The 21,027-nt window shown below is 41.5% G+C and overlaps 1 protein-coding gene and 1 long non-coding RNA gene across 3 annotated transcripts in view; one reads left to right on the top strand and one right to left on the bottom strand.

Moving 5' to 3' along the window:
- Nucleotides 1-902: 902 nt before the first annotated feature.
- Nucleotides 903-2,898, top strand: LOC139553145 (uncharacterized). Its single transcript, XR_011670606.1, has 4 exons — nucleotides 903-1,282; nucleotides 1,378-1,679; nucleotides 1,873-2,180; nucleotides 2,297-2,898. It is a non-coding gene; the product is annotated as an uncharacterized lncRNA (long non-coding RNA).
- A 988-nt stretch (nucleotides 2,899-3,886) lies between these two features.
- txndc16 (thioredoxin domain containing 16) overlaps nucleotides 3,887-21,027 on the bottom strand; it is a 51,835-nt gene continuing 34,694 nt past the window's right edge. For both annotated transcript variants that reach the window (XM_071365108.1, XM_071365110.1), the window contains exons 18-19: nucleotides 20,820-21,010; nucleotides 3,887-6,507 (exon numbers count right to left, since the gene is read on the bottom strand). In XM_071365108.1, the coding sequence (XP_071221209.1) occupies nucleotides 6,260-6,507; nucleotides 20,820-21,010 (439 nt within the window). In that variant the 3' untranslated portion in view covers nucleotides 3,887-6,259. The remainder of the gene's footprint in view (nucleotides 6,508-20,819; nucleotides 21,011-21,027) is intronic.

The following is a 21,027-nucleotide window of genomic DNA, read 5'->3' as shown; positions in this document are numbered from 1 at the left end:
GATGGACTACTTTCTGGAGGACTATCGTGTCATGAATCAGACGATGAAGAAATCTCTGATTTAGGTAAAACATTTTCACTGAAGAAGACATTGTTCTGATGACAGTGCTGGGGAAGAAACGGCGATCAACAGTGTTGTTGTCACCGAAGAAGTTGACAGAGTTTTGAAATCAGTGGAATGTCTGTGCAAACTAAACGGAAACGACAGAGGACATCTTATTTAATGAAAGGGGTTGCAGTCTGCCATGAAGCTTTCATCCATTTTACCTGTGAGGGTAAAAAAACACACGCTGTTTAGAACTCTTTTTTTAATATATTGACTTTCAATATAAAACGAATCCCAGTTTACATGTTAACTATGGGTTGAGAGACACAACTTTGAACAGGTAGTAGGTAGGTAGTATACGTATATGAGTATATGAGGTAGTATACAGGTAAGAGTCTAGCTACAGTTTCAGTTATTATATGTTTATTATACGTTTCTAATTTTGTCAGAAAGTTGTTAGCTAGCTGAAGTTCGATGGCTGGCTTGCAAGTTAACATTGAACCTATTCAGTTAACTTTAGCTAGCTATGACAATCGGTTTGTATTGCTAGTACTCTATGGATTGGGATTATAGTTTATTGTTTAGCTAGCTAACTTTACATGTCTAAACAAAAAGACCTCAAGTTAAAACTTGCTGTTAGCTAGCTAACATTAGTTGAGGTTAGATGGCTGGCTTGCTAGCTAACATTAACTTACGTGTATGACCTGAGTTTAACGTTAGTGATGTTTTCTCAGAATGGAATTTGGCATTGCTAGTTATACCCTGTTAGCTAGCTAACTATCTAACATTGAACCTATTTGGTTAACTTTAGCTAGCTATGACAAGCTTGCTGTTAGCTAGCTAGCTGACGTTAGATGGCTGGCTGGCTTGCTAGCTAACATTACGTGTATGAACTGTGTGTAGTGATGTTATCTCCGAATGCCATTTCGCATTTGTACCTGGATTTTGTCTTTCAGCATCAGTAGAACACGCCTGACTCTCCTCCACCAGTCATACAAGGAGAATGGTCTAATGCCTTCCATCAAAATGATTGCTGGCCCAAGCAAGCACAGGTTACACCTGAAGCATGAGGACTTGTAGCGAGTGGTGAACTTCATCGGCAACTACGCAGAGGATAATGCAATAGTATTACCAGGACGCCACCCAGGACACAAACACTTTGGTGAAAAACTGGTGCCATCCCATGTGACAAAAGCAGCAGTGTGGCATCTCTACAAGGAATCGATGGCAACACTTGGTATGTAAAGCATAAACATGTTTTCATTATTTAATTGATCTCCAACATGAATGGCACTACTTTTATTAATCTCACATTATTTCTGTGTTTTCCAGAGCTACTTGTAGTCGGGCTGTCTTCCTTCAGGAATCTGTGGAGAAAATTGCTGCCCCGCATCTCAAGCACTAAGCCCAGGACAGACCTGTGCTGGCAGTGCCAGAGGAACAACTATCAGGTCTTCAGATCTGCCAATCTACCAGAAGCTGTTAAATCAGCCAAGCTGAAGAAGCAAGAGCAGCATCTCTCCTGCTTGTTCCGAGTGGGAGGTCTGTCTACCAGAAGATGGTTGTTGACTGCAAGACCACCAATCAAGACCTGCAGTTGTCTCTGGGGGGCCCTACTTGATTTTGCTCAACAAGTAAGCAACATTTCCTCCTTTATACGGATTAAAGACATAGATAGATAGATATACACAATTTAAAAAAAAAAATATATATATATATATATATATATATATATATGGGAGGCAGGTAAATACCTTTCACTGAGCTGTGTAGTCAGACTGATGGATGAGACAATGCATTGTAATATATCTTAATGTTATTTTGTAGTTTGCAGGTGCACTATCCTTCTGATCCTATGCAACCAGGTCCCATCTACTTTTTAACTCCTCGCAACTGTGGCTTGTTTGGTGTCTGCTGTGAAGGAATACCACAACAAGTCAACTACTTGATTGATGAAGGCATGTCATCCAGCAAAGGCAGCAGCGCAGTTATCCTGTGAAGAAAGCGCTGTGACATGGGTCAACATCCCACTGCTGGTTGTACTGAAGGATGGTACGGTGCTGGTGGAAAGCTATGGCTGGCAACAACACCTGACTCTGGCCACTGCCACAGATCAAGCAGTACCAGCACTTCAGGTGAATATCATTTTAATTGCATTGTATGAGGTTATTCTTATCTAAACTTGGGAGGTGAATTGATGTTGTGTAATGTAATGTCTTCACATTTTTTGTTGTTATTTCCTGTTTTACAGCTTCGATGCCCTGGAGCCTGGTGTTGTTGTAGCCAAGCAAGGAGCGTTCGGACTCAGTCGGGACCAGGATTCAGTTGCTGCGCAATGCTGACAATCTTCCTCCCATAGATGGCCTGCCTGTACAAGCACCACCTGGACTGGACACAGCTAAACAAACGTATCTTTTGAGAAGATCAGGGAGTTTTGGGACGAAGAGGGTATGGACATCACATGACCTGCACCAAAGTCAAGGGCAGGACAGAAACAGGCTCGCCGAATATAGATTGCCTTGTTCATGCGTGGTTTGGAAGGACCAGCTGCAGTGCCTTTTTTATCCTGCTGCTCAGCCACTTTACCTCTGATTGTATGTCTATAGCTAACTCGTCTATCACTGATATTATTATTGTACATACTGTATATTATTTTATTTATATTGGTGTAACAGTATAACTTTATGGCCGTCCCCTCGCCCCGACACGGGCGCGAACCAGGGACCCTCTGCACACATCAACAACAGTCACCCACGAAGCGTCGTTACCCATCGCTCCACAAAAGCCGCGGCCCTTGCAGAGCAAGGGGCAACACTACTTCTAGGTTTCAGAGCAAGTGACGTAACTGATTGAAACGCTAGTAGCGCGTACCCGCTAACTAGCTAGCCATTTCACATCCGTTACATTGGCACTATCTATTTGTGATATTGCTACTATGCAAGTAACCATTTGGCTGTACTGTTTATACCTTCTGTAGAGACCCATCCACTTAGCAAGATGTGGCCAGTGGTGTAAAGTACTTAAGTATTTTTGAGGGGTATCTGTACTAATTTACTATTTATATTTTTGGCAACTTTTACTTCACTACATTCCGAAATAAAATAATGTACTTTTAACTCCATACATTTTCCCTGACACCCAAAAGTACTCGTTACATTGTGACAGGAAACTTGTCCAATTCACACATTAATCAAGAGAACATCCCTGGTCATCCCTACTGCATCTTATCTGGCAGACTCACTAAACACAATTGCTTAGTTTGTAAATTAATGTTGGAGTGTTGGAGTGTGCCCCTGGCAGGCCGTAAAAAAAAAAAAAAGTAAATACATTTGTGCCATCTGGTTTGCTTAATATAAGGATTTTGAAATTATTTATACTTTTACATTTGATACTTAAGTACATTTTAGCAATACCATTTACTTTTGATACTTAAGTATTTTTTTAAACCAAATACTTTTAGACTTTTACGGGAGTCATTTTCTATTAAGGTATCTTTACATTTACTCAAGTATGACAATGTAGTACTTTTTCCACCACTGGATGTGGCTGGTTATAGCATTTATTTCGCATGACCCATCAATTTAGACAAGTGTGTCATCTAATATTTATCAAATATTTTCATCTGGACACTTTATTACGTGGAACTTTTCATCATTGTAGGCTACTACTTTTAGTCTTAATCTTTACTACACTACTCATTGTTTAGCACATGACCTCACATGTGAATCCTTAAAGAGATGGGTGGGGCTGGCTTAAGAGGGTGTGAACAATGCTGAGTAGGTGTAGACAAAGGAGAGCTCTCCAGTAGGTACCAAAATATTTAAAGGCCCTTTTCTCAAAAGTGAGTTAACAAGTTTATTTATTTTCAAAGCAGAATTACTTTCCCATTGTTCCTCAAAAATGCAGTGTATGATATACCATTCTGTAGCTCTGAGTCTACTTTTATCCAATGTAAAAAACACTTTCTAATTTTGCTACATAAGACCGATTTGAGCCGGTTGGTCACATTTGTGCATCCATAGCTTTCTCAGTCATCATTATTCACACTTCATTCAGGATTATCCATAATCATGGTAGCATCCACATTCATGTGGAAGTGTTTAGAAACATATTTTCTTAATTACAATAAAAGTGTCCCCAAAAGGGACATGTGTAGATTGTGTATAAATGCAGGAAACGAGCTATTCCCCCCCCCACTTCTAAAACCAAAGTTGTGCCAGTCTAGAAACAATATTGGGGAAAAAAGTATATAAATTAATCAACTTCTGTTGATTGTTCACTAGTGTAGTGAGTGTTTAGAGACAACCAAACCTTACCTTACTTTCAGGGTGAGTAACCATCTAACATCAAATTGTAACATAATTAACTATTCCATTAAGTATAAATACAATCTGTGAATATATATACATTCTGTGAATATACAAACTCAGCAAAAAAAGAAATGTCCTTTTTCAGGACTCTGCTTTTCAAAGATAATTTGTAAAAATCCAAATAACTTCACAGATCTTCATTGTAAATGATGAGTCAGATTCGCATTTATCGTCAAAGGAATGAGCGTTACACCGAGGCCTGTACTGGGGCGGTGTGTCACAGTATCATCGGACTGAGCTAGTTATTGCAGGCAATCTCAACGCTGTGCGTTACAGGGAAGACAACCTCCTCTCTCATGTGGTACCCTTCCTGCAGGCTCATCCTGACATGACCATCCAGCATGACAATGCCACCAGCCATACTGCTCGTTCTGTGCATGATTTCCTGCAAGACAGGAATGTCAGTGTTCTGCCATGGCCAGCGAAGAGCCCGGATCTCAATCCCATTGAGCACGTCTGGGACCTGTTGGATCGGAGGGTGAGGGCTAGGGCCATTCCCCCCAGAAATGTCTGGAAACTTGCAGGTGCTTTGGTAGAAGAGTGGGGTAACATCTCACAGCAAGAACTGGCAAATCTGCTGCAGTCCATGATGACGAGATGTACTGCTGTACTAATGCAGCTGGTGGCCACACCAGATACTGCCTGTTACTTTTGATTTTGACCCCCCCTTTGTTCAGGGACACATTATTCCATTTCTGTTGGTCACATGTCTGTGGAACTTGTTCCATTTATGTCTCAGTTGTTGAATCTTGTTATGGTCATACAAATACTTAAACATGTTAAGTTTGCTGAAAATAAACACAGTTGACAGTGAGAGGATGTTTCTTTTTTTGCTGAGTTTAAGTACATACATACATATTACCAGTCTAAAGTATGGACACCTCATTCCAGGGTTTTTCTTTATTTTTACTATTTTCTACACTATGAAATAACACATATGGAATCATGTAGTAACCCCAAAAAGTGTAATTTTATATTTGAGATTCTTCAAAGTAGCCACCCTTTGCCTTGACAGCTTTGCATACTTGGCATTCTCTCAAACAGCTTCATGAGGTAGTCACCTGGAATGCATTTCAATTATCCATATCTGCAGCACTCCACCAATCAGGCCTTTTTATGAGAGTGGCCAGATGAAAGCTACTCCTCAGTAAAAGTCACATGAAAACCTGCTCCAGAGCAATCAGAACCTCAGACTGGGGTAAAGTTTCACCTTCTAACAGAACATTGACCCTAAGCACACAGCCAAGACATCACAGGAGTGGCTTCAGGACAAGTCTTTGAATGTCCTTGAGTGGCCTAGCCAGAGCACAGACTTGAACATCTCTGGAAACCTGAAAATAGCTGTGCAGCGACAATCCCCATCCAACCTGAAAGAGCTTGACAGGATCTGTGTGCAGGTGTGCCAAGCTTGTAGCGTCATACTGTACCCAAGAAGACTGGAGGCTGTAATCGCTGCCAAAGGTGCTTCAACAAAGTACTGAGTAAAGGGTCTAAATACTCATGCTAATGTATTTTTTTGTGTGGCTATAATGTCTAAAAACCTGTTTTTGCTTTGTCATTATGGGGTATGTGTGTAGATTCCGATTGATGAGGATCTTTTCAGTCCATTTTAGAATAAGGCTGTAATAGAACAAAATGTGGAAAAAGACAAGGGGTGTGAATACATTCCCAATGCACTGTAAAACAGCTAAACCACATACTAGGAGGCTCAGTGGATCTCACAGCCCATAAAGCTATCACTATCTAATAGCTTCAGTGTAGCTTATCTGTTAGAGGTGATTCTGATCTAAGCAGTCATTGGTTTCCTCCAGCCTTCAGAGGTCAGGGCTGCTGTTCTAGCCCCCTCATAGCTCAGAGTGGTGGTGAGGCGTCTGTGGAGGCTTGGTGGTGGGTGACCCTTGGGGGTTGTGTGCTCCAGCTCGGGCTTGTCTTTCACCACCACCACTGCTCTTCTCTCCCTCTGCTCTCTCAATCCGGCTTGTTTTAGTCTTAGCGCTCCTCTGGGAGGCATAGCCCGGTACTTCCTGGTCCATGACGGACAGGAAGTCGTAGAAGGGCATGGAGGGCATCCATTTCTCATCCACGATCACACCTGGGTGGGGGAGAGAGAGAGGAACAGAAGCAGAACCTGTTTAGAAAGCACCATACTCAAATAGTAGAATAACAGAAAAACCTGAAGAAACAGAAACAAGAAAAACAAGACAAATCCGTAAAACGATAACCCATGAAAAGATGTGCTAGGGGTTATTTTTTGACAGAGCATACAGTAACCTTATAAGAGAACAAACTTACTCAGGCTGGTTATAGGCAGACTATCACATTCCACCTATACCGTAGCCCATATATCCTATTTAAAAAGGACTGAATACAAAACAGATCATTTGGTTCCATTTCTACCTACCTACAGTTGAAGTTGGAAGTTTACATACACTTAGGTTGGAGTCATTAAAACTCATTTTTCAACCACTCCACAAATTTCTTGTTAACAAACTATAGTTTTGGCAAGTCGGTTAGGACATGTACTGTGTGCATGACAAGTCATTTTTCCAACAATAGTTTACAGATTATTTCACTATCACAATTCCAGTGGGTCAGAAGTTTACATACACTAAGTTGATTGTGTCATTAAACAGCTTGGAAAATTCCAGAAAATGATGTCATGGCTTTAGAAGCTTATAATAGGCTAATTGACATAATGACATATTTGAGTCAATTGGAGGTGTACCTGTGGATGTATTTCAAGGCCTACCTTCAAACTCAGTGCCTCTAAATAAAATCAGCCAAGACCTCATAAAAATGGGTAGACCTCCACAAATCTGGTTCATCATTGGGAGCAATTTCCAAACGCCTGAAGGTACCACGTTCATCTGTACAAACAATAGTATGCAAGTATGCAACCCATCTGGACAAGAGGAATACCCATGTGAGAATGCTGTTCATCGATTACAGCTCAGCATTTAACACCATGGTACCCTCCAAACTCGTCATCAAGCTCGAGACCCTGGGTCTCGACCCCGCCCTGTGCAACTGGGTCCTGGACTTCCTGACGGGCCGCCCCCAGGTGGTGAGGGTAGGTAACAACATTTCCACCCCGCTGATCCTCAACACTGGGGCCCCACAAGGGTGCGTTCTGAGCCCTCTCCTGTACTCCCTGTTCACCCACGACTGCGTGGCCATGCACGCCTCCAACTCAATCATCAAGTTTGCGGATGACACTACAGTGGTAGGCTTGATTACCAACAACGACGAGACGGCCTACAGGGAGGAGGTGAGGGCCCTCGGAGTGTGGTGTCAGGAAAATAACCTCACACTCAACGTCAACAAAACAAAGGAGATGATTGTGGACTTCAGGAAACAGCAGAGGGAGCACCCCCCTATCCACATCGACGGGTCAGTAGTGGAGAAGGTGGAAAGTTTTAAGTTCCTCGGTGTACACATCACGGACAAACTGAATTGGTCCACCCACACAGACAGCGTCGTGAAGAAGGCGCAGCAGCGCCTCTTCAACCTCAGGAGGCTGAAGAAATTCGGCTTGTCACCAAAAGCACTCACAAACTTCTACAGATGCACAATCGAGAGCATCCTGTCGGGCTGTATCACCGCCTGGTACGGCAACTGCTCCGCCCACAACCGTAAGGCTCTCCAGAGGGTAGTGAGGTCTGCAGAACGCATCACCGGGGGCAAACTACCTGCCCTCCAGGACACCTACACCACCCGATGTCACAGGAAGGCCATAAAGATCATCAAGGACAACAACCACCCAAGCCACTGCCTGTTCACCCCGCTATCATCCAGAAGGCGAGGTCAGTACAGGTGCATCAAAGCAGGGACCGAGAGACTGAAAAACAGCTTCTATCTCAAGGCCATCAGACTGTTAAACAGCCACCACTAACATTTAGCGGCCGCTGCCAACATACTGACTCAACTCCAGCCACTTTAAAAATGGGAATTGATGGAAATTATGTAAAAATGTACCACTAGCCACTTTAAACAATGCCACTTAATATAATGTTTACATACCCTACATTACCCATCTCATATGTATATACTGTACTCTATATCATCTACTGCATCTTGCCATCTTTATGTAATACATGTACCACTAGCCACTTTAAACTATGCCACTTTATGTTTACATACCCTACAGTACTCATCTCATATGTATATACCGTACTCTATACCATCTACTGCATCTTGCCTATGCCGTTCTGTACCACCACTCATTCATATATCTTTATGTACATATTCTTTATCCCTTTACACTTGTGTGTGTATAAGGTAGTAGTTGTGGAATTGTTAGGTTAGATTACTTGTTGGTTATTACTGCATTGTCGGAACTAGAAGCACAAGCATTTCGCTACACTCGCATTAACATCTGCTAACCATGTGTATGTGACTAATAAAATTTGATTTGATTTGAAGTATAAACACCATGGGACCACGCAGTCATCATACCGCTCAGGAAGGAGACACGTTCAGTCTCCTAGAGATGAACGTACTTTGGTGCGAAAAGTGCCAATCAATCTCAGAACAACTGCAAAGGACCTTGTGAAAATGCTGGAGGAAACAGGTACAAAAGTATCTATATCCACAGTAAAACGAGTCCTAAATCGACATAACCTGAAAGGTTGCTCAGCAAGGAAGAAGCCACTGCTTCTAGGCCAAGTCTAGATTATGGCAAGAGCAGCTCAAATAAGCAAAGAGAAACGACAGTCCATCATTACTTTAAGACTTGACGGTAAGTCAATCCAGAACATTTCAAGAACTTTCAACGTTTCTTCAAGTGCAGTCGCAAAAACCATCAAGCACTACGATGAAACTGGCTCTCATGAGGACCACCACAGGAAATGAAGACCCAGATCCTCTGCTGCAGAGGATACGTTCATTAGAGTTACCAGCTTCAGAAATTGCAGCCCAAATAAATGCGTCACAGAGTTCAAGTAACAGACACATCAACATCAGCTGTTCAGAGGCGACTGCGTGAAATCAGGCCTTCGTGGTCAAATTGCTGCAAAGAAAGGACACCACTCCTAAAGGAAACCAACAATAAGAAGAGACTTGCTTGGCCAAGACACACGAGCAATGGACATTAGACTGGTGGAAATCTGAGATTTTCTTGATTTTTGGTTCCAACCGCTGTGTCTTTGAGACACATAATAGGTGAATGGATGATCTCTGCATGTGTGGTTCCCAATGTGAATCATGGAGGAGGTGGTGTGATGGCGTGGGGATGCTTTGCTGGTGACACGGTCTGTGATTTATTTAGAATTCGAGGAACACTTAACCAGCATGGCTACCACAGCATTCTGCATCGATACACCATCCCATCTGGTTTGCGCTCAATGGGTCTATCATTTATTTTTCAGGACAATGACAGGACAATGACCAAACACACCTCCAGGCTGTGTAAGGGCTTTTTGACCAAGGATAAGCGTGAGGGAGTGCTGCATCAGATGACCTGGCCTCCACAAATCACCCTACATCAACCCAATTGAGATGGTTTGGGATAAATTGGTCCGCAGAGTGAAGGAAAATCAGCCAACAAGTGCTCAGCATATGTGGGAACTCCTTCAAGACTGTTGGGAAAACATTCCTCATGAAGCTGGTTGAGAGAATGTCAAGAGTGTGCAAAGCTGTCAAAGGCAAAGGGTGGCTACTTTGAAGAATCTAAAATATATTTGGATTTGTTTAATAAGGAGCATATCGACGCTGCACTTGATGAATTTATGAAATTGCTTCTTCAAATATTGATAAAACATGCACCTGTTAAGAAACTGCCTGTTAGAACTGTTAAGGCTCCATGGATTGATGAGGAATTGAAAAACTGTATGGTTGAAAGAGATGGGGCAAAAGGAGTGGCTAATAAGTCTGGCTGTACATCTGACTGGCTTATTTACTGCAAATTGAGAAATTATGTGACTAAACTCAACACAAACAAGAAGAAACTGTATTATGAAGCCAAGATCAACGATATAAAGAATTATGGAAAAAAACTTGAGTAGTTTAAATGGAATTATGGGCAGAAAGACAAATTCAACTCCATCTTTCATTGAATCAGATTGCTTATTCATCACAAAACCATTTGATGTTGCCAATTAATTTAATGATTACTTCATTGGCAAAGTGGGCAAACTTAGGCAGGAAATGCCAACAATGAACAGTGAGCCATCGTATTCATGCATAAAAAAACTAATAATGAAAGAAAAGCATTACAAGTTTGAATTTTGTAAAGTTAGTGAGAGAGGTGGAAAAATGATCGTTATCGATCAACAATGACAAACCTGCTGGCATTGACAACTTAGTCATCTACCATCCTCAGTAGCTTTCCATCTATTGCCAGTCATATCATATCATTTTATGTCATATCTTTAATCTGAGCCTAGAGGAAAGTCTTTGTCCTCAGGCCTGGAGGGAAGCCAAAGTAATTCCGCTACCCAAGGGTGGTAAAGCGACCTTTACTGGTTCTAACAGCAGACCTATAAGCCTGCTGCGAGCTCATAGCAAACTGTTGGGAAAAAATTGTGTTTGACAAATTAACAGACTTTCAGCATGCTTATAGAGAAGGGCACCCAACATGTACTGTACAGATGACTGATGATTGGTTGAAAGAAATTGATAAGAAGATTTGTGGGAGCTGTACTGTTAGATTTCAGTGCAGCCTTTGATGTAATTTACCATAACCTGTTGTTGAAAAAAAACTTATGGCGTTTCAACCTCTGAATCCATGATATGGCAGCGCTATCTAATAGAACTCAAAGGGTTTTCTTTAATGGAAGCTTCTCTAATGTCAAACCTGTAAAGTGTGGTGTACCGCAGGGCAGCTCTCTAGGCCCTCTACTCTTTTCTATTTTTACCAATGACCTGCCACTGGCATTAAACAAAAAATGTGTGTCCTTGTATGCTGATGAGTCAACCATATACGCATCAGCAACCACAGCTAATGAAGTCACTGAAACCCTTAACAAAGAGTTGCAGTCCATTTTGGAATGGGTGGCCAGTAATAAACTAGTCCTGAACATCTCAAACTAAGAGCATTGTATTTGGTACAAATCATTCTAAGTTCTAGACCTCAGCTGAATCTGGTAATGAATGGTGTGGCTGTTGAACGAGTTGAGGAGACTACAATCTAAGGTAACGCCAAGTAATTTAACTTCTTATGGCTGGTGGCAGTATTGAGTAGCTTGGATGAATAAGGTGCCCAGAGTAAACTGCCTGCTACTCAGTCCCAGAAGCTAAGATATGCATATTATTAGTAGATTTGGATAGAAAACACTCTGAAGTTTCTAAAACTGTTTGAATGATGTCTGAGTATAACAGAACTCATATGGCAGGCAAAAACCTTAGAAAAAATCCAACCAGGAAGTGGGAAATCTGAGGTTTGTAGGTTTGCCTATCCAATATACAGTGTCTTTGGGGTCATATTGCACTTCCTAAGGCTTCCACTAGATGTCAAGTCTTTAGAACCTTGTTTGATGCTTCTACTGGGAAGAATGAGGGAAGGAGAGCTCTTTGAGTCAGGTGTCTGGCATGAGCTGACCACACTTGCTCCCGTGAGAGCGACCTGCGTTCCATCGCATTTCTGAAGACAAAGGAATTCTCCGGTTGAAACATTATTGAAGATTTATGTTAAAAACATCCTAAAAGATTGATTCCTTCCATCGTTTGACATGTCTCTACGAACTTTTTAAACTTTTTGTCTGACCTGCGCGTTATCAATTTCGATTTTGGAACTAAACACGCGAACAAAAAGGAGGTATTTGGACAAATTATGGACATTATCGAACAAAACAAACATTTATTGTGGAACTGGGATTCCTAGGAGTGCATTCTGATGAAGATCAAAGGTAAGTGAATATTTATAATACTATTTCTGACTTCTGTTGACTCCACAACATGGCGGATATCTGTATGGCTTGTTTGGGCTCTGAGCGCTGTACTCAGATTATTGCATGGTGTGCTTTTTCCGTAAAGTTTTTTTAAAATCTGACACAGCGGTTGCATTAAGGAGAAGTTTATCTATAGTTCCATGTATAATACTTGTATCTTTTATCAATGTTTATTATGAGTATTTCTGTAAATTGATGTGGCTCTCTGCAAAATCACCAGATGTTTTGGAGGCGAAACATTACTGAACATAACGCGCCAATGTAAACTAAGATTTTTGGATATAAATATGAACTTTATCGAACAAAACATACATGTATTGTGTAACATGAAGTCCTATGAGTGTCATCTGATGAAGATCATCAAAGGTTAGTGATTAATTTTATCTCTATTTCTGCTTTTTGTGACTCCTCTCTTTGGCTGGAAAAATGGCTGTGTTTTTCTGTGACTCGGTACTGACCTAACATAATCGTTTGGTGTGCTTTCGTCGTAAAGCCTTTTTGAAATCGGACACTGTGGTTGGATTTACAACAAGTTTATCTTTAAAATGATGTAAAATACTTTTATGTTTGAGGAATTTTAATTATGAGATTTCTGTTGTTTGAATTTGGCGCCCTGCACTTTCACTGGCTGTTGTCAAGTCGATCCCGTTAACGGGATCTCAGCCATAATGATCAAAACATATAGATTCAATGGTTGCAGAGATGGGGAGAGGTCTGTCCATAATAAAGAGATGTTCTGCTTTTTTGACACCACACTCCAAAAACCAAGTTCTGCAGGCTCTAGTTTTGTGTAATCTTGATTATTGTCCAGTCATGTAGTCGAGTGCTCCAAGGAAATACCTATTTAAGCTGCAGCTGGCCCAGAACAGAGTGGCACGTCTTGCTCTTCATTGTAATCAGAGGGCTGATATAAATACTATGCATGCCAGTCTCTCTTGGCTAAGAGTGGAGGAGAGAGTGACTGCATCACACATTTTTATAAAGAAGCATTGTGTTGAAAATCCTAAATTGTTTGCATAGTCAACTTACACACAGCTCTGACACACACACACTTATCCCACCAGACATGCCACCAGGGGTCTTTTCACAGTCCCCAAATCCAGAACAAATTCAAGAAAGCATACAGTATTACATAGAGCCATTATTGCATGGAACTCCGTTCCATCTCATATTGCTCAAATAAACAGCAAACCTGGTTTAAAAAAAAATAAGCAAAACCTCACGGCACAACGACTCTCCCCTTTTGGTCTAGATAGTTTGTGTGTATGTATTGATATGTAGACTACGTGTGTGTGCCTTTGACAAAACATTTTTTAATGTAGTTCTGTCCTTGAGTGTTTCTGTATTATGTCATGTTTCATGTTTTGTGTGGACCACAGGAAGAGTAGCTGTTGCTTTTGTGACAGCTGATGGGGATCCTGATAAAATACCAAATATGCAGCTGGATTTTAGTGCAAGGTCACGGATAGGTTGCTGAACATAAGGAATAATTCCATGACAACATTTAGAATTTATTTTCCACTGGCGCTCTGAAATAGATACAGCAGGAGAAAAAGTCTAAAATGACCAGCAGGATCAAACACAAGATCCGTAGTGCACAGTTAAAGGGATAGTTCACTTAACATGCAAATTGCATCACAGTTTTTGCTCTGTACTGAAAGTTTTCCATCTTTAAAACCTGACTACTGACATGCACACTTGTTTAGGGTTGTATTAACAATGGACTAATGAACAAATACTAAAATCGTCTTTGAGTGACCTATACCTCATGTTAATAATAACACCACCACATTGGGTTCTAGAAAAGTGCTATATACACCCAAAGACGCTTATGTGATAGCCTGTACACTTTTGTAGCACTAAAAGTAAGGGCTTAACCCTTCACAGATAACTCATGATCTATATATACAGTCAGGTAGAAAATTATTGGCACCATTGATAAAGAGGAGCAAAAAAATACTGTTCAAAAATAAATAATATAAATACTGAGGTATATTGATTGTACGGTCAAAAACATGGGAAAATTATATTTTATACTAATTCAATTGCTCAGAGAGATTTTGTTCAACAAAATGTATTTTTTTCATCTAGAAAATATATTGGCACCCGTTTTCAATCATCTATAACCCTCCCCTTGCGGATAAGGGAAGGGAAAGGGGGATACCTAGTCAGTTGTACAACTGAATGCCTTCAACTGAAATGTGTCTTCCGCATTTAACCCAACCCCTCTGAATCAGAAAGGTGCGGGGGGCTGCCTTAAATCGACAACGTCTTCGGGGCCCGGGGAACAGTGTCAGCTCAGATAACAGACCTGGGTTCAAATACTACCAGGTATCTCAATTACCTTTCATTAAAATGTCAAAACAAGTATTCAGATAACCCTTATATGAAAAAACAAACAAGTAGTTGAATATTGGAATGCATTTCAAACTACTATTTGGAAAGTATTGCCATGTATTTACAATTACTTCAAATTTACTTCAAATAGGAAGTATCGTTGGAAGTATTTGAAAGAGTATTTTTAAATTAATATTTGGTATGTATTTGAAAATAGTTCTGAATGTAAATGATTTCAAATGAAACCAACAACTCTTACACGTGAATGTTACTTTCTGCAAATGCGTCCGTTTTCCAACACCAAACCCACCACTGGTGTGTGTGGCCAAAGAGCTCGATTTTAATATCATCTGACCATATCAGCATATCAAAAAAATACCTCATATCTACTGTAAAATTTGGTGATGGATCTTTGATGTTATGGGACTATTTTGCCTCCACTGGTCTTGAGGCCCTTGTTAAGATCAACGGCATCATGAACATTACCAAGTACCAGGACATTTTAGCCAAAAACCTAAAAAAAACCTAAAAAAAAAAACTTTACTTAACTAGGCAAGTCAGTTAAGAACAAATTCTTATTAACAATGACGGACTACCCCGGCCAAACCCGAACGACGCTGGGCCAATTGTGCGCCGCCCTACGGGACTCCCAGTCACAGCCTGGATTTGAACCAGGGACTGTAGTGACGCCTCTTGCACTGAGATGCAGTGGCGCAGCGGTCTAACAATAACCCCAAGTACATCAAATGCTTAACTGACCACAAAAATCAACATTTTGCAATGGTCACCTCAGTCCCCGGACTTGAACCACATTGACAACCTGTGGTTTGAATTGAAGAGAGCAGTTCAGAAGTGCAGACAAAGGACATCAATGACCTGGAAAGATTCTGTATGGAGGAATGGTCTAAGATCCCTCAAATATTTCAAACGTTTTAGAAAAAAAGCTCAGTGTCGTTATCCTTGCAAAGGGAGGGTGTTGGAGTATTGAAAACAGGTGAGCCAATAATTGGTGCCTATCTTTGAGATTTGTTTTATTATTTGTTAAACCAAAATCTCTGAGCAATTAGTATAAAATATTCACTTTTTTGTTGTTGCATAAAATATAGTTCAGTGTTATTTATTATAGTCTTTTTGCTCATCTTTATCAAGGGTGCCAATCATTTTGAACCAGACAGTAGCTTTGTCTCTCCAGACGGGAATATTGCATTATATACAACTTGTGCTTTTACAGCAGTTACTTAATATGGGGCCAATTCCATCTCCCATTTCCATGCTTACAGAGACTGACTAAGAGACTTTGTGGGCGTCTCAAGGAAATGGACAATAAAGTCATCATCTTCATTGTGTGGTGAGTGGAATGCATAAGCCGTCAATGTGTAGAGAGGGGTAAATGTGAGCCAAAAATCCACTCTACTGTCATTTCAGGCTTTAGTGGGATTGGGCTGGTCTTTAAAAGTAACTGTCTGAGTACATGACATTTACAACAATACAATGCTTGAATTACACAGTAAAGTCATGATGTAGGTTGTGTACATTATCACCTGGTCGACCATGAAAGGAGTAATTTTGTCACCTTGCCAATGGGTGCAGATCCTAGACGTGAGAGGCGTGCCATCAACCAGAGGGTTGCCGTTTCAAATCACAGGTCTGTATCAAATCCTAGATGCCATCTCCTGCATTTGTGCCCTGCTCCAGGCTTTACTATGGCTGACCCTGTGCTCAAAACTCGTCTCGCTGTGTGTGTGTGTGTTTTTCAAAGAGTTGGGATGAAGCAGAGTCAAATTTTCAGCTCTGTGATAAATGGACAATGATCATCGTGTGGAGAGTTGAACGCATTAGCAGTTAATACGTAGCGAGAGAGGGGAGAAACATGAGCCAACACACTACTGTCAAATCAGGCTTTAGTGCGATTGAGAGCATCTTTGAAAGTAACTGTAAAATGGCATGTACAGTGGGGAGAACAAGTATTTGATACACTGCCGATTTAGAGGTCTGTCATTTTTATCATAGGTACACTTCAACTGTGAGAGACGGAATCTAAAACAAAAATCCAGAAAATCACATTGTATGATTTTTAAGTAATTAATTTGCATTTTATTGCATGACATAAGTATTTGATCACCTACCAACCAGTAAGAATTCCGGCTCTCACAGACCTGTTAGTTTTTCTTTAAGAAGCCCTCCTGTTCTCCACTCATTACCTGTATTAACTGCACCTGTTTGAACTCGTTACCTGTATAAAAGACACCTGTCCACACACTCAATCAAACAGACTCCAACCTCTCCACAATGGCCAAGACAAGAGAGCTGTGTAAGGACATCAGGGATAAATTGTAGACCTGTACAAGGCTGGGATGGGCTACAGGACAATAGGCAAGCAGCTTGGTGAGAAGGCAACAACTGTTGGCACAATTATTAGAAAATGGAAGAAGTTCAAGATGACGGTCAATCACCCTCGGTCTGGGGCTCCATGCAAGATCTCACCTCGTGGGGCATCAATGATCATGAGGAATGTGAGGGATCAGCCCAGAACTACACGGCAGGACCTGGTCAATGACCTGAAGAGAGCTGGGACCACAGTCTCAAAGAAAACCATTAGTAACACACTACGCCGTCATGGATTAAAATCCTGCAGCGCACGCAAGGTCCCCCTGCTCAAGCCAGCGCATGTCCAGGCCCGTCTGAAGTTTGCCAATGACCATCTGGATGATCCAGAGGAGGAATGGGAGAAGGTCATGTGGTCTGATGAGACAAAAATAGAGCTTTTTGGTCTAAACTCCACTCGCCGTGTTTGGAGGAAGAAGAAGGATGAGTACAACCCCATGAACACCATCCCAACCGTGAAGCATGGAGGTGGAAACATCATTCTTTGGGGATGCTTTTCTGCAAAGGGGACAGGACGACTGCACCGTATTGAGGGGAGGATGGATGGGGCCATGTATCGCGAGATCTTGACCAACAACCTCCTTCCCTCAGTAAGAGCATTGAAGATGGGTCGTGGCTGGGTCTTCCAGCATGACAACGACCCGAAACACACAGCCAGGGCAACTAAGGAGTGGCTCCGTAAGAAGCATCTCAAGGTCCTGGAGTGGCCTTGCCAGTCTCCAGACCTGAACCCAATAGAAAATCTTTGGAGGGAGCCGAAAGTCCGTATTGCCCAGCGACAGCCCCGAAACCTGAAGGATCTGGAGAAGGTCTGTATGGAGGAGTGGGCCAAAATCCCTGCTGCAGTGTGTGCAAACCTGGTCAAGAACTACAGGAAACGTATGATCTCTGTAATTGCAAACTAAGGTTTCTGTACCAAATATTAAGTTCTGCTTTTCTGATGTATCAAATACTTATGTCATGCAATAAAATGCAAATAAATTACTTAAAAATCATACAATGTGATTTTCTGGATTTTTGTTTTAGATTCCTTCTCTCACAGTTGAAGTGTACCTATGATAAAAATTACAGACCTCTACATGCTTTGTAAGTAGGAAAACCTGCAAAATCGTCAGTGTATCAAATACTTGTTCTCCCCACTGTACTTAGACAATGAGTCAATGCTTGAATTACACTGTAGAGTAATGATGCAGGTTTTGTGCATTATTGCCGGGTCGACTGAAAGATCAAATTTAGTCGGATTTGATACAAGCCACTTTGTCAACCTGCCAATGGGTGTAGAGGTTAAAGAGGGGTGCCAGCAACAAGAGGTACTGAAAATGTCTACTGGTAGGGGTAGCTGGTATCAAATCCTGAAGGCCATCTCAAACGTTGTTCCCTTTAGCAAGGCATTTAACCTAAACTGCTCCATTGTCCCCTTACCATGACTGACCCTGTGCTCCAACCTCTCAAATGTGAGTGTGTCTAGAAGGGGTTGAAATAAAACACAAGACATGATATGGCATTAGCCATCAATGCATAGAGAGGAGAGAAATGTGAGCCAACGACCCACTCTACTGTCAATTCAGGCTTTAGTGGGATTGGGCTTGCCTTTGAAAGCAACTGTAAATGTCATATACTCAGACTGAGACAATGGATCGGTTTGAATTACACATAAATGAGAAGCACAGACATATGAACAGGTTGTGTGCATTATCGCCTGGTCGAGCTTGAAAGGAGTTATCTGCCATACTCTCAATGGGTTTGGATCCCTCTGGTAAATGCAAGCAGTTTGGTGGGAAAGACCTCGGATTTGTTCGGGAGGGTGAAATGTTACCAAACGTCCAGACAGAAATGTATTGTATAGAGCAGACTGGTTCACAGTCTGTGGAATTGGGAGTAGTGTCAGCTCTAGACATCGCAGCGCTATCTGCAACGGTGTACAGAATAGTCGAGATTGAATACTTAACGCATCTAAAAATGAACTTCTTCCAAGTATGATTTTTTCTAAACGATATTTCCACATTTCGTAACTGAACAAAATGTTAATACGGATCAAAACCCAAATCAAATGTAAGATACAGTAAGCTTAGTATAGAAACACGAGTATCATAAGATGTCCTAACAGCAAATGTACCTTTCCGTCAAAGTTTAACCATCATATTACTGAACCACTGTAATTGATGTCTATAGGGTTTCTGATTATGATGGATGAATACAAACTCTCGAGTCAGCTCCAGAAAATAAAAAACATCAACACGGTCTAAACGTCGAACACTTCAAGTTGACGAATGATTTGCTTCTCCTGACAGAGAAGGCGCAGCGTGGTATTCATTAAAAACAAGCGTTTCTTATTGGACAACTCCAGGTAGGCCATCCCCGTTTCAGTCCGTTTTCTTCCGTTTGATGCCTAATGAACACAAACCAGAAAGAGGGGGCATTAGCCTGAAAGAAAAACTAAATCTATGGTGAGTGCTGTATGATGACTCAGGACTATAACTGGCAACCATCAGACACAATTAAGAGATACATTTCCCTCCAGAGACAGAGGAAGTGGATTGGAAGCGTATCAGGAAAACACCCTCCTTCCTCTACTGTACTTCCTTCATTTCAGCTACCTCTGTGTCACTAGAAGTGGAATAACTGAAAGAAAAACCTGACGCCTAGTCTTTGGAGGTCTGTCGATGAGTGTGCATTTTGGGTAGAAACCAGCAAAGTCTGTCACACACATATACAATACTAATCCGCCCACAAAACAATAGCGATTGGATTAGCTCAAAAAGGCACTGGAGAAAGAGGTTTGAATGAATGAATAAATAGAGGTGGTGATCTCATGAATGGTGGTGACAGACGGAGCTGTGTGGTACAATACACAGACACCTGAGATTACAGTCTCTTGGCAAACTCTCAATTGACAGAAAAGCACATACAGTACGTACACAGAATGGCTTGAATGACACAATCAGGAAAGAGACCATAAGATCGGCCTACTCCATTATTCACTGACCCATAGAGTAGAGAATGGGAAATGTATAATGTGATTAATACGTTGTGTTGACATGACTACAGATTACGTGTGTGATGTGGAGCATGTGATGCAATGCACATTTCTGTGCATGAAGACAAAGTACCATCTCATCTCAACACAACCAGACACGCCTACATTTGCATATGTAGCACAACACTTTTATACACAAGTAATACATATGGACAGAGGCAGTGGTGAATGAAGTAACTGATGTTGGGAACGTGCAAATAGGAGCTGGTAGTCAGAGCCTTCAACTTGCAGCCATGGCAGCAGGGCTGTGCCCCCCTTAAAACTTATCTAGGATAGGGAGCAGCATTTTCACGTTTGGATGAAAAGCATACCCAAATTCAACTGCCAGCTACTCAGAAGATCCCCAGAAGATAAGATATGCATATTATTAGTTGATTTGGATAGAAAACACTCTGTTTGAATCATGTCTGTGAGTATAACAGAACTTATTTAGCAGGTAAAACCCCGAGGACAAACCATTCAGATTTTTTTTCTGCATTTTCTCTGGTTTTTGGCCAAGTGGGACAGTAGCGTCCCGCCTATCCTAGAGAGGTTTTAAAGGCCAGAAACTGCAGGTGCAAATGCAGCATTCGTCAATCATCATAGAGTGCACTTCCATAGGGGGAAGCAAACCACAAGTTTAAAGTTATTTTTCTTTAACTGTTCTTTGCTGATAAACTTATTTCTAACAGTGGTCATTTTGGTCACTGCCAGTGTAAAGTGTGTCAATCAAGGAGACACTGGACTAACCAAGTACTTTAACACCCCCCCCCCCCATACCTGTAGGTGGTTCTTCACCATCCTCCACTCTCTGTAGCCACTGCAGAATGGGCTGTACCATTAGGGGTCTGCCAGTGGGGTAGTGGAAGACCTCTCCTCCTGTGGCCAGCTGGGAGACCACCAGGGCAGGAAGCAGGGGCAGGAAACCCAGGTATGCCTCCAGGACAGCCTTACCTGTAGGGGTACGACCCCTGGAACACACAAGATA

The sequence above is a fragment of the Salvelinus alpinus genome, chromosome 25 (assembly GCF_045679555.1).
Source record: "Salvelinus alpinus chromosome 25, SLU_Salpinus.1, whole genome shotgun sequence".
Lineage (NCBI taxonomy): Eukaryota > Metazoa > Chordata > Actinopteri > Salmoniformes > Salmonidae > Salvelinus > Salvelinus alpinus.
Note: the sequence above shows the minus strand (reverse complement) of the source record. Positions and strands in the feature narration are given on the sequence as shown.